The 13,205-nt window shown below is 36.3% G+C and overlaps 1 protein-coding gene across 1 annotated transcript in view; it reads left to right on the top strand.

Annotated features, from left to right (window-relative positions):
- Ccser1 (coiled-coil serine rich protein 1) overlaps positions 1-13,205 on the top strand; it is a 389,496-nt gene that overhangs the window by 117,681 nt on the left and 258,610 nt on the right. Inside the window, 1 exon segment of the mRNA XM_042701889.1 lies at positions 7,551-7,644. Coding sequence (XP_042557823.1) covers positions 7,551-7,644 — 94 coding nt within the window.

Raw genomic sequence — 13,205 nt, 5'->3', positions numbered from 1 at the left:
CTCTCTGGCAGTACTGGGGTTTCATGAACACCTGTGCTTTTGTGCTTCTTTCATTTCTTCAAATAGGGTCTTGCTTTTTGCCTGACTCAGTCTGGATTTTGATCCTCCTATTTATTCTTGAAGACTGTCTGAGATGGCAGTTGTACACCCTTTCACGTAGCCTTTTATTGGTTGAAATGAGGTCTCATGAATTTGGCTCCTTTCCACCTACCCCAGCCTGGTTTATAACTTCAGCCAAAGTAGCTAGAATTACAGGTGTGAACCTCCATGCTTGACCATAACTGTAACTTAAAATAATAGTGAATGAACCTCTTACTGTAAACTATAGATATGTAAGAAAAAAATAAGCAAATGCATTACAAAAGTCATTCTAAGGGTATTCATATAGAAACCTATACATATTTGTTTTCTTATTTCATCAACTAATCAATAACCAGTTAGGAACTCAAAATCTCCCTGGGAAAAAGGTATTTTAATCTAATACTAAACCTTGGTTTTATATTAGATTGTGTGTTTATATAATTTCATAATTTGATGGTTGGACCCACATAATTTGTCCACTAACAGTTTTAAAACAAAGTAGTTCAACTTGAAAGATGAAATTGAATGAGAAAGTTTAATATTGAGTTACAGTGAAATAGTTGGTAATGGGGAGAAAAGCAGTATTGTGAGAGTATTACGCATGCAGGCAGAGACAGGAAATACCTAAGTGATTCTGGATTGCTGAGTGTATAATAGGTCATTTTTAGAAACTAGATTGATGTTGTTTTGCATATTTTTTTGAATGTGGCATCGAAAGTCTGGGAATTAGATGTTCATTTTATGACAAGCTATGACTTTTCCTTTGGGGATAGAGTGGTCTGATGACACAGATGTTTACCTGGTATGAACCCAGCATGGGGTGTGGGTGCACGAAGGAAATGGGCTAAGGAAAGAGGTGCACATTTTTGCATTTGCTAAAGTATAGAAGGCTCAGCACTTGGTTCTGCCACTCTACAATTGAGACCTCCATGGTTCTGTCTGCCTATTTAGGACTAAATTTGAGGCTTTACCAATTTTGAAGTGATATGCTAGGTCAAGTAGGACTCATATATCTCACCCTCGGTTTATCTTCAGTTTACTTGTACAAAGTGTGTGTGTGTGTGTGTGTGTGTGTGTGTGTGTGTGTGTGTGAAAAAGAGAGAGAGAGAGAAGAGAGAGAGAGAAGTATGTCATCAATAGAAAGCAGACTTAAAGTCATTATCATATATTCTATGTGGTACGATTAAATTATGTTTGAGTTAAATAATCATACTTGTCATGATTAGGTAGGATTGTTTAGAAATACTGTTTGATGGACACACACACACACACACACACACACACACACACACACACGTTACCCTGACTGATGGAAATAATAGAAGCAGAGGGGATTCATATATACATAGTAGAATTCTGGAAAGTTCTGTCCTGGGGCACAGGTGAAGTGGTTGGATATGTTGGGAATAAAGTGGATATTCTCTGATGCCATGTTAGGAAATGAGACAGTTGAAAGCACACTTTGTTGCCATGCACACTTTTCTGTCAGAAATGGAATTCCATTGTGTTTCTTTTTACCCAGGTCATGTATTTTGTACTTGATGGAAAGTATATAATTAGGCCTGATAAAATGTAAAATAATGGTCCCAACAGATGTTTGTTTTGTTGAGGAATTTTCTAGAACTTTGATCAGAAATAATCCTTTGAAAATATATCATTGCTATCAAAGAGTTGACATACAGAGGGGTTGCAGTTACACCAGTCAGGTAATGAGAATACTTCATTTGAATAATGTCAGCCCCTCCCTCGCTCTCTCCCAGTTTTTCCCTCCTGTCCCCACCCACAAGTTGTACACTTCATTTTCAACACAGTGTCTAGTGATTACCCCTGCCATTATCGATTCCTAGCAGTGAGGAAAGTCACTGTTTTCCCTGTTTGTATAGGGAACAGCTTTCATGATACATTCTCTGTTTGCTTTGATGGTCAGGCATGTTTCCTGTCCTGTATAACACAGGTATTGATAGCTCATAACGCCTCTCAAATGATGTGAGCCACCCACTGCATGAAGATGTGACAGGAAATTGGGGCTTAGAACCAGCATAAGATGGTGCTGATCGCCGAGATACTGCTATAGCTATATGCAGTGAAAAAGTAAAAAATTGTTTAAGTTCATGAACCATAGTGTTCATTAATCTGTAGCTGATACTTAGATTGCAAATTTCAAGCCTATATAATTCCTTAATACCTAAACAGTAAATTATTAATAAATAAATACCAATGGCATCAACTTATAAGACTGTTCTAGGCTTTGGGGAGATGTAAAGGGAAAAGAATATGTCATATTCGGCTTTCCAAATAAGAATACATATGAACCATAGTATAAGATCCCAGGTGAACAAATTAATATTGACCACAGCCAATAAAGAATTCTATGTGAAAGAAACAAAATGTTAGTTTAATCTTAATAGATGCATAAATGAGAAACTTGGTTAAATTTGCCACTGGGGAAATGGATAGAAATGTCAAGTGAAATCTGAAAGGTTAGATTAAAATAATTATCAAATAGGATAGTGAAGTATCATTTCTATGCAAAAAAGAATCATTGATGGGGAAAAGAGAATATCAAGAGATACTGTAATCAAATTTACTTTCCCTGTACAGAAAACAGAATTACAGTCTGGTAGGAAGTCTACTTGTTTAGGGTCCATAGAAATGAATAAAAATAGAAGCACCCTTGTGCCAATTTCAAAATTATTCACGTTCACTTACATTCAAACATCTAGCGAGATGCTGTTTTCGTGTCTGATTTTCCTTTAAGTTCATCAAAGGGCACATATCCATGCATGCACACATGTATTTATGTAAAGCAATGCTTAATGGGGAACTTTTTATTCTTCCGCAAACACGTGTTCAGATATTTGTTCCGATATCTCCTGTGGCAAGCTATATTGTTTTCCTTAACTCTAAACTTTGAGAACCATAAAACAAAGTCAAAGTTCAACAAAATCAACACCAGGAAGTGGGTTCTTGGAAAGGGAGCGGGGATGGGGCTAAAGGGGAAGTAGTAGACAAATGAAGAGGAGAAGAGGAAGAGAATGAAGCCAAGAAACCAATGTATACCCACCAGAGCTAAGAAGAGTGAAAGAAAGGAGGGATGGGTGAGAATGTGGAAGGGCTGACATTGATCAAGATGCATTGTATTCATGGACTGCTTTGCTAACTCTGTTGTACAACTGCTTAAAGATACTTTGAAAAGCAAATTTAGAAAGAAACTCAGAACCGGGCACTGATGACTCATACCTGTAATCCTAAACTACTCAGGAGGCTGAGATCTGAGGATTGCAGTTTAAAGCCAGCCTGGGCAGGAAAATACATGGAACTCTTATCTACAATTAACTACTCAGAAAAAGTTGAAAGTGGTGCTATGCTCAAGAGGCAGAGCACTAGCCTTGAGCACAAAGAGGTTCAGGGACAGCGCCCAGGCACTGAGTTCAATCCCTAGGACCAGAAAAAATAAATACACAGAATGATTGAAAATAAAACATGTAAAACAATGCCAGCTAGGATCTGCGTAGAAAGCATTTTCCTTACAGTGCCTCCAGACTGTGTGGACAGGGTTATTTTCTAAAAATGAATATGAATGTGCCACTTTCCAGTGAGTTAGAAAAAAATATTGTTTTTTTTTTTTGGGGGGGGGGGGTCCATCGTGGGGCCTGAACTCTGGGCCTGGGCGCTGTCCCTCAGCTCTTTAGCTCAAGGCTAGCGCTCTACCACTTGAGCCACAGCGCCACTTTTGGCTTTTTTTTCTGCTTATGTGGTGCTGAGGAATCAAACCCAGGGCCTCATGCATGCAAGGCAAGCGCTCTACCACTGAGCCACCTTCCCAGCCCTCCCCCCCAAACATTGTTATTGTAAAAGTGGTATCCGGTGTGGTTACAGTTACTTAAGTCAGGTAATGACTTTGAACACTGTCACCTCTTCCCTCATCTTCTCCCAGACTTTCCCTCCTGAACCCGTTCAGGGGTTTATCTCCAACCTCGTGTCTCGTGAGTGTCTCTGCTGCATGTGTCCACCCTTAGTCCTCTCATACCTAGGAGCTATTCTACATTGTGGACACCCGCCCTTCTCTGGCCTGCACCACGGTCTGTCTGCTCTGGCAATGGTGTCACAAATGAGAAAAGGAGACAACTTTTTTTTTTCTATTACATTGAGGCACAAATATCCTTGATTATCTCCCAGTGGAAACAGCACACACACAGAGACAAACGCGGCTCTTTTGAAAGAGGACTGGCATGTGCCCTTAGTTCTGGGCAGGGCATGCGTCACACTTGATCAGAATGAGGGAAGCTGGAAGATTGGAGCGGCTCACACCTGGCCATCTTACTATAGGGAGTAATGGAGTCACCATGGACGCTGAGATCTGCTATGCATGCTGTCTTCAGTCATGCCTTTGTAAGGTGGTCCCAGTAAAATCTAAGTATGGACAGTGAGTCAAACACTAGCTTCTTTCCTTGGCATGATTCTATGTTTATTTTCACCCATTCATTTGAGGTGTATTTCACCCATGAGGATAATGTATTGGGACTTGAATAGAAACTTAGAATATGAATCTTCCAATACTGTACCCAGTGTGGCTGGATTTTACTTGTTGAATTAAGGCAGAGTAATTATAGTGTCCATTGAATATTTCATAAGCAACTGTGAAGGTCCGGCATGCCACATCTTGTGCTTTATCTTCTAGACCTGATTACAGACAATCAATTGACTAAGCTATGACAGTAGAGAAATACAACAGTTAATGAGCAATGATAATTTAATAATGCATAATAGAATTCTTTATTGCTTTTAAAGCAATGCTATCCTGTGTAGTGACGTGTCTCAGTTTCCTTTATTTTTGGCAGACTCCTAATGACCATCTAATTTGCAGAAAAAGATAATGCAGCATGGTGACTTACATTAGAACAGGCCTCATGGAATGGTTGAAGCTCACGGGTGTGTTCAGAGATTTCTTTCAACTTTGTTGTTTTCAAAAAATCAATTTTATTATTTCACTACAAAAAAATGAGGCTCTGGAGGATTGGCTCACACTAATCAAAAACAAGAGGCGGACATAAATAATAATCCTTTATTTTAAAGAGCAATTAGTTTCTTTACTAAAATGCAGTTACCGCCAAGGTTTATGAGCAAAGAAATCATGCTTCTTATATTCATTAGTATGTCCCTAGAGCTAAGACAATTAATATATGAATTATTTCATCAGTAATTATTTCATTTATTTTCAACAACTTCTGATATCAAATCACTTGGGAGATTAATGATTACACGAGTAATCAGTATTACTACAAGATTTTTTTCAAATGCCTACTTAGAGAATTCTTAATATTTATATTTGGCTTGATATCCAATGTACTTATCTTACAAATTAGTTAGTAATTAGCTTTGCAGTTTAAACTTTGTATGTCTTAAAATACCTACATAAATCTTCTATGCCAAAAGGTTGGATCAGATATTTTCAGTGACCTTCACGTTCTAGTTGGAATTTTGTCTAAGAAATTGTTACCAATGCGCAATGAAACTTCCCAGTGTCATGTATCAATTTACCTTAAATGATTTAGACACTTTTCCTTTTTTCTTTGTCACATGTCCATTATTGATTATTCTATGACATTTTATTTCTTTAATTTTAACTATTTTATTTTTGCTATCTTTAAGTAGTTGTAAAAGGGATTTTAATTCATTATGCCAGCTTGAGTTCCAAGCCATCTTGATCAATCCACCCCTTTCTTTTTTATTTTTATTTTATGTTATTTCTTTGCCCATCTGTTTTATTTTATTGTCAAGGTGATATACAGAGGGATTATAGTTACATTTGTAGAGTTTTAAAGTAACATGTGTGATTTTTCTATTTTTGCCATACATGGGCAAATTATTTTTAACTTTTAGATGAATAGTCTTTCATTTAGATTCTGTGAGGTAAACATTCAAAATATAGTATCTTGATTAAAAAAACTCCCTTTTAGAAACTCCTCCTTTTCATATTTAGTTGCAATTACATTTGCTGTTGTCATATTGATCATTTTGTAATTTTATCATTTTGCATTTCTTGGTATGATAATGTATCCTTTTTTGCCTATATTTTATAACACCTTTTTATATATGTAGGTGAACAACTCACTTTGCCTGTACTAGCCTAGTCGTAGTATAAGACACAGCTTCCAATAAACAGCCGTTTTTCATTAGCATTTTAATGATTAGCCATATTTGGGGAGAAAGAAGTTTTAAAAAGAAGCTTTCTGTTACTTTCCCAAATGTTTTGTTCTAGTCCTAGATCACACTTGTTCTATAATTTTAATAAGGTTTAAGTCTGTCTGTTAAACTGAGAGCTTTTTGTTTAGACATAGCTCTGTTCTTTTAATTCTAAGAAGGGGTTTTAGTGTCCATTTGAGAGTATGATAGAGACTTTTAAGGCTATCTGAAGTATTGCATCATTTAACTTTGAGGTTGTTTTTATTTAAATGATACTTTGGTTACTTAGGTCATTTGATTTTTAGTCTTCAAAGGTAATTTCTTCCTTTTCTTAATACATCAACCATCTACCTATATTCAGGACTTCATTCCTCTTTCAACATATTTTTCTTTTTTCTCTTTCTCTAAAGCAAATAACTAAGATATTGTAACTAGTTCTCCACTTTCAAATGTATTTTAAGTTAATGTGTCATGGAGTTGTAAACAAACTTTGAGAAACAGCTGACTAAATGCATCATAAGTTTACTCAATTTGTAATATAAGCTGTAAAAATAGAGACTAACATTTCATTGATAGACCGTGATATATTTGAAAATTGAAGTCTTTTGTGTGTCTTTTAAATAACCTTTTTCATGGCTATTTAAGCTTTCACTAAAATAGACATGCATTGACTAAAATAAACGTGTATTTCTAAGACATAGAAATATTTTCCTATATCATAATACCTTTATCTATACCTGCTCATATGTAGGATATATGCTTCTATATATTATGAGCATACATATATACATATACATGATCATAGGTTAATATACCTTGTAATATGAGATATATCTCATGTTACATATGACATATGAGATATGATATATATGATATACATATCTCATATTACAGGTTATATATTAGAAGTTAGAATAGACAAAATCTGTTGAAAAGACAAATGGGAAAGTTAAGAAAAGGGAGAGGAGGGAGAGTGTTGGGAAAGTCTGATTAATTCACATTGGACTCCTATATTGATAGGTGAAATGAAAAAAATACAATTAATTGATACCAATAAAATTGTGGACTGGAAAGCGAGATTTTAGAGGAGTTCTTGGAAGGATTTATTGGACTGATAATTTTAGTGATCACGAGAGTCAAATGATTTATAATATCCATTCATGACATATTCCTTTTGCATTCTTTAGGCTTCATGGCTTATGCATATATAGACATGCTTTTCCTCAGTTTTTTTTGTTTTTGGTGCTTTTGTTTTTAATGGCTGCTTTTTTCTTTTTCCTCAGGATGTGTTAAATAACTTGGGGTCGTGCGAGCTGGATGAAGATGACCTGATGCTCGATTTAGAATTTTTGGAGGAGCAGCATCTTCGCCCTTCTGGTAAGTGCGGAAGGACACCAGGGCCGCAGGCGGTGATGCGACTCCTTAGCGCTCACTGGTAAGCTCAGGATGGTGGAGGCTGACATCCATGTCTTCAGTGTTTTGTATTACACACGCAAGAACCGTGTGAGGTACAGTGTGATTCCTGAGACTGATGCCTTCAGTGATTTTAAAATAGATCACAGAAATGTAAAGCCATCTAGAAGATAATTGTAAAAGAAAAAAATGCGTTAAAATATTATTTTCAAAGAAGGAACAATCAGATGAAACCTTTCGCAATGTGAAAGGTAAGTATTTTCTCATTAGGGCAAGAAAAAATAGGTATATTCTTATTTTTCCCTAATACAACACAAGGAAAGCATTTGGCAGTTTACTATTCCAAATCTTATCTCCTAGCTCAATAATTAATCACAGAGGTGAATGCTGGTAGAGTAAGATTGATCTGAAACCTGGTAGTTATCAATAGTAGTAAAAACATGCTTATAGAGAGACACATAGATACAGTATACGATTTATAAAGTCATGGTGAGTGAGTTGGAAAAGGAACCGAGTTCATTTGTAATAGTTTTAATTTATGCTATTGCATAAAATGCCACGTCTTGGAATTCCAAATTTGCTTAAGCATCATCCATAAAAATTTAACATTCAATTTAAGTTTAGATATCTAACTGCAGAGGTAAAATTTTATATTCTTATTTTTAATGATACCACCCATGCAGTCATTTTTAAGTTACAGGGAAATGATATTAAAGGAGAACTTTTGGTTGTTAGATAATTTCTATAGTAATTTAGTAAGTTAATATAGAACAATGATAGATTCTGTTCCATGGAGCATATTTTTTTATTATTATTGTGAAAATACTGTAGAGAGGGGTTACAATTACATGGGCAAGATAGTGAGTACATTTCTTATCAAGTTTTGTTGCCTCCTCCTTTGTTTCCCCTTCCCATCCCTTTCTTCTCCACCTCCACACCCCCCCACCAAAGTTGTAAAGTTCATTTTTCAACATAACGTCTTGTACATCTCATTGTTGTAATGTGTCCACCTGTATCCCTATTTAAACAGTTGGTTTTTTCCCTTCCCCTCCACAAAGTATATCAACATCAGATACAGTGAAAGCAGGGCTTATACCCTGGGAGAGGGACATACAAAGCAACAAAGAAATCATCTTATAAATACGTTGGAAACAATCACAAGAAAGACAAAAAACATTTGAAGCTTTATCTTGGGGTTCATTTTGCCTAATATCAACAAACAAGACCATACTAATGGTACCAGCACAATTATGTTTATTGCAGCATTATTTACCATAGCTAGGATATGGAACCAACCCAGATGCCCCTCAGTAGATGAATGGATCAAGAAAATGTGGTGTATATACACAATGGAATTCTATGCCTCTATCAGAAAGAGTGACATTGCCCCATTTGTTAGGAAATGGAAAGACTTGGAAAAAATTACATTAAGTGAAGTAAGCCAGGCCCAAGGAAATATAGGTCCCATGGTTTCCCTTATTTGCAATAACTCATATATGTCTGAGACAAACAGAAACTGTCAGCATATTTGTTATACCATAGATAATGTCATATTAACAATTAGGCAATACTGATGTTCTTGTTTTCCTATGCTGCTTTAGGTTCATGGCAGAAAAGAAACTTTTTAGTTGAATGTGAACTTAGGATAAGATTCTCTCAGAACATTCTTCCTGCAGTTATTTTGACTGATACTTTTAAATAATACAGGTTTTTTTTTTAAAACTTCACTTGTATGCACATGTCTTCTACAAGTTCTCATTCGTGTGTCTTTGTTGTAACCCAGTTACACCTTGTGAGAATTTACCTTTTGAAGGCCAATTCATCAGTGTCAAGAAAAATCATATACCCCTTGAATTCTAATGACCCAACGTCCAGACATGTAATCCTATTGTTGAAATACAAAATAATGTGTGCATATTACTATTCATAGGATACTCTGTTTTTTTTTTTTTTTTTTCTGTCGTGAGGCTTGAACTCTGGGCCTGGATGCTGTCCCTGTGCTCTTCATCTCAAGGCTAACGCTCTACCGCTTGAGCCACAGCGCCACTTCCGGTTTTCTAGTGGTTTATTGGAGAGAAGAGTCTCACGGATGGTCCTGCCCGGGCTGGCTTTGAACTGTGATCCTTAGATCTCAGCCTCCTGAGTAGCTAGGATTACAGGCGTGAGCCACCGGTGCCCGGCCCATATTACTATTCATTAAAAGTAAGTGATAGCAAAATATTGGCAACCCTTCAATTTAATAGGAATGTATTAATGGCATAGGAAGCAATCTTTAAAGACAATGAAGAAGTATCCACATCTTCTATTACCTGATTGAAAGCATGGAGATTACTTTGAGTACCAAAACCCATGGAATAATCTGACGGTAGAATACAAAGGTGTAATAAGTAGACATTTTGTATTTCAATTACTTCCTCTCAGGTGTTTTTTGAAAAAGATAAAAGTGTGTGTGTGTGTGTGTGTGTGTGTGTGTGTGTGTATGTGTGCACACGCGTGCGCACGCACGCTGGTCCTAGGGGTTTTGAACTCAGGTCCCGGGCACTGTCCCTGAGCTTCTTTTGCTCAAGACTAGCACTCTACCCCTTGAACCACAGCTCCACTTTTAGCTTTTGGCTGGTTAGTTGAGATAAGAGTGTTACAGACTTTCCTGTCTGTGCTGGCTTTGAACTTCAATTCTCAGATCTCAAATTTCCTGAGTAGCTAGCATTACTGGTTGTGAGCCACTAATGCCCAGCTGATTTTTTTTTTTAATTTCAATACCTTAAAATTATGAACTGGAAGCACTAACTTTTCAAAGAATGTTGGGTTATTACTTTGTGTTATGCTTGACCTTTCCAACTTGTAGTTGATTTACAGAATTGAAAATATGTTTTACTCATTTAGCATTCTTGAAAGAAGATAATGGCCACTTGTAGAGCTGAGTGAGGAAATTTGCTGTTCCTTTTTCATGGGGGGGAGGGGATTTTTTTTTAATCTAAAAACACCTAGGGCAGTGTCTCTTGGTGTATGCCGATACAAATGTGGAAGTAATGGCCCAAAAATATCAATTAGGAATTAATTAGGTAGTTGCTAAATTATTTGAAGTTTGATGAACAAGCATTATAAAAATTCTTCGGTGAGTTTGGAACTCCTGTGCCTATTAATAAAGGAAGTAATTTTTGTTACTAATTTCTAATGGATAATAGCACAGCAGAGCTGAGATGTAACCCCAGTGGTTTTGCTGATATGACTGGTGATATACCAAGAGGGTAACAACATGTACACAGAAAAAGAATTACAGAAATCAACTGGAAGTTTCTACGAACTCTAAAATGTGTGGGTCCGAATGGGTGTGGATAGGTTTCCTTCACTCTGATGTGGAAAGGTCGTACACTCTGTGAAAAGGTCACACACATACTTGAACAAGTACTCAAGCAAGTACATTTTCCTTAGCTTCCCTCTCTTCAATTGTCAATGGAGGCCATGCCATGGGTACTTCCTAAGATGTTGGGAGAAATAATTAAAACGTAACAGAAGCTGGGAGCTGGTGGCTCCTTCTGCTAATCCTAGTTACTCAGGAGGCTGAGATCTGAGGATCGTGGGTTTGAAGCTGGCCCAACCAGAAGAGTCCCCATGAAACTTTTATCTCCAATAAGCAACTCCAAAACCAAAACCACAACCCAAACCCTCAAAAACACAAACCACCAAAAAGTGGTGCTGTGGCTCTAATACATTGAGCCACAGCACTACTTTTAGCACTAGAGCTAGCACTGTTTTTTAAAAATAGTGCTATATATCTATATGTGATATAAAAAAGGTAATGCGCCTGAGAATCAATAAGAAAAAAAAAACATTAGGGCTGGCTCAAGTGCATGTGAAAAGTCCTGAGTTCAAATCCCAGTCCAACAAAAAGAAAAGATCCTAATAATTCTAGCTTTCTTTAAATCTCAAGCACATTTCAAAGAACAGTTTCTCTAATTTTAAGAAGAAAATGCCATACCAAATGCATTCAAGTTTGTTTTTTCACCAGTTTGTGAAATTATGGCATTAAAATTAAAATAATAGAACAGTAAAAAAACATTATTTAGTCTCAATGGCAATTCAAAAGAAAAAAAAATCACATCTCTTTTGTATTTGAGAGCTTTGTATTTTGGAGCTTGAGTTTGGTAAATGCATCAAAGGCAGCAGATAGCTCAGAAAGAGTCCACCAAAGATTTTGTTACTCAGAGGCTCTGAGTTCAATCCTTATGTTGATCTTCACTAATAAACCTCATTCATATAAAACCTTAAAGTCATATAAACATTGATATTTTTGTGTCCAATTGGCTCCTAACGGTATGGGCATTATTTAATATACGTTTGCTTTTGACTTGAACCAAGAAGATGAAATACAATTATATTTCTTTTTTGGAAGCATCTACTCAATGTCAAGCATTGATAAAAAGAGGTAGTTGTCTTATTTGGGGGCTTTATTTTTAACCTAGTTTTTAAGCACTTTAGACCCATCTCATTTAATTCTTAAACAATTCTCTTACTAAGTATTACCACTTCTTCATTATAAATGAATACATGGAGACCCCAAAGATCATTCTGTAATCTAAATTTACGGGGTTTGTTAGTGGCAGGAACAGGACTTAAATTACACCTTTGTAACTCTTGTAAGCTATTTACAAGATACAGGTTCTCAATGATAGGTACTTGGAATAGATTCACTAGATGTTTTCTTGTAATAGGTGTGTGGGTGCCATTCTGCTGGTAAAGATGCAGTTGTGAAGTATCATCAGCTGTAACCCATCTTTCCATTTATTTCTGCTTTAAAGTGCTTGGGGAACTTGTTATCTGCCAGGTTGCCACTAGATGGCGTGCGAGATCTGATAATAACCATAGTAACCTTGTAACATTTGTATTCACCTTTATAGTTTAGAAAGTATTTCAAGTATGTTATCTCACCAAATTATCCTAGCAACTCTCTGAAGTAGGTGGTAATATATTCAAAGTATAGTGCAGGAAGAATATATTCTGTGGTTAAAAATATTTAGCCAATAATAACCCCGATCTTAACATTACACCAGAAGTTGTTTTCACTCCTTCCAACCTAATTTTACATCCAATTCTAATAGATTGGTTTATACATGTTCCCAAGGTCACTGAAAATCATAGTAACATTGTAAGAAAAAAGAGAGGTTGTTTGAAGTAGTCATGCCGACTGCAGTGAAAAATAAGGACCATTAGCCAAAATGTAAGGGAAAAGGCAAAAAGTCGAAGAAGTCATAAAGCAGAACAGTGTGGGGTCATTTAGTGCAGCAGGGAGGAGGCTTTTCTGTATTGTGATAGGGTATGAGGTTATTCTGTATTGCTGCTTTAACATAGCATTGTGATAGCTCTGGATTGACATGAAAAAATTAGTTTCTGTGAATGAAGAAGGTGGAGATTCATAAAATTCACCAAAAAAAAAATCTGTCGAGCTAAACTGGTATGTACTCCTAAATGTATTACATGGTAAATTTCCCTCAGATCATCATAATGGAACCATCTAGAAAACATCA

The sequence above is a fragment of the Dipodomys spectabilis genome, unplaced genomic scaffold (genome assembly GCF_019054845.1).
Source record: "Dipodomys spectabilis isolate Male_0828 unplaced genomic scaffold, ASM1905484v1 ptg000297l, whole genome shotgun sequence".
Classification (NCBI taxonomy): Eukaryota; Metazoa; Chordata; class Mammalia; order Rodentia; family Heteromyidae; genus Dipodomys; species Dipodomys spectabilis.
Note: the sequence above shows the minus strand (reverse complement) of the source record. Positions and strands in the feature narration are given on the sequence as shown.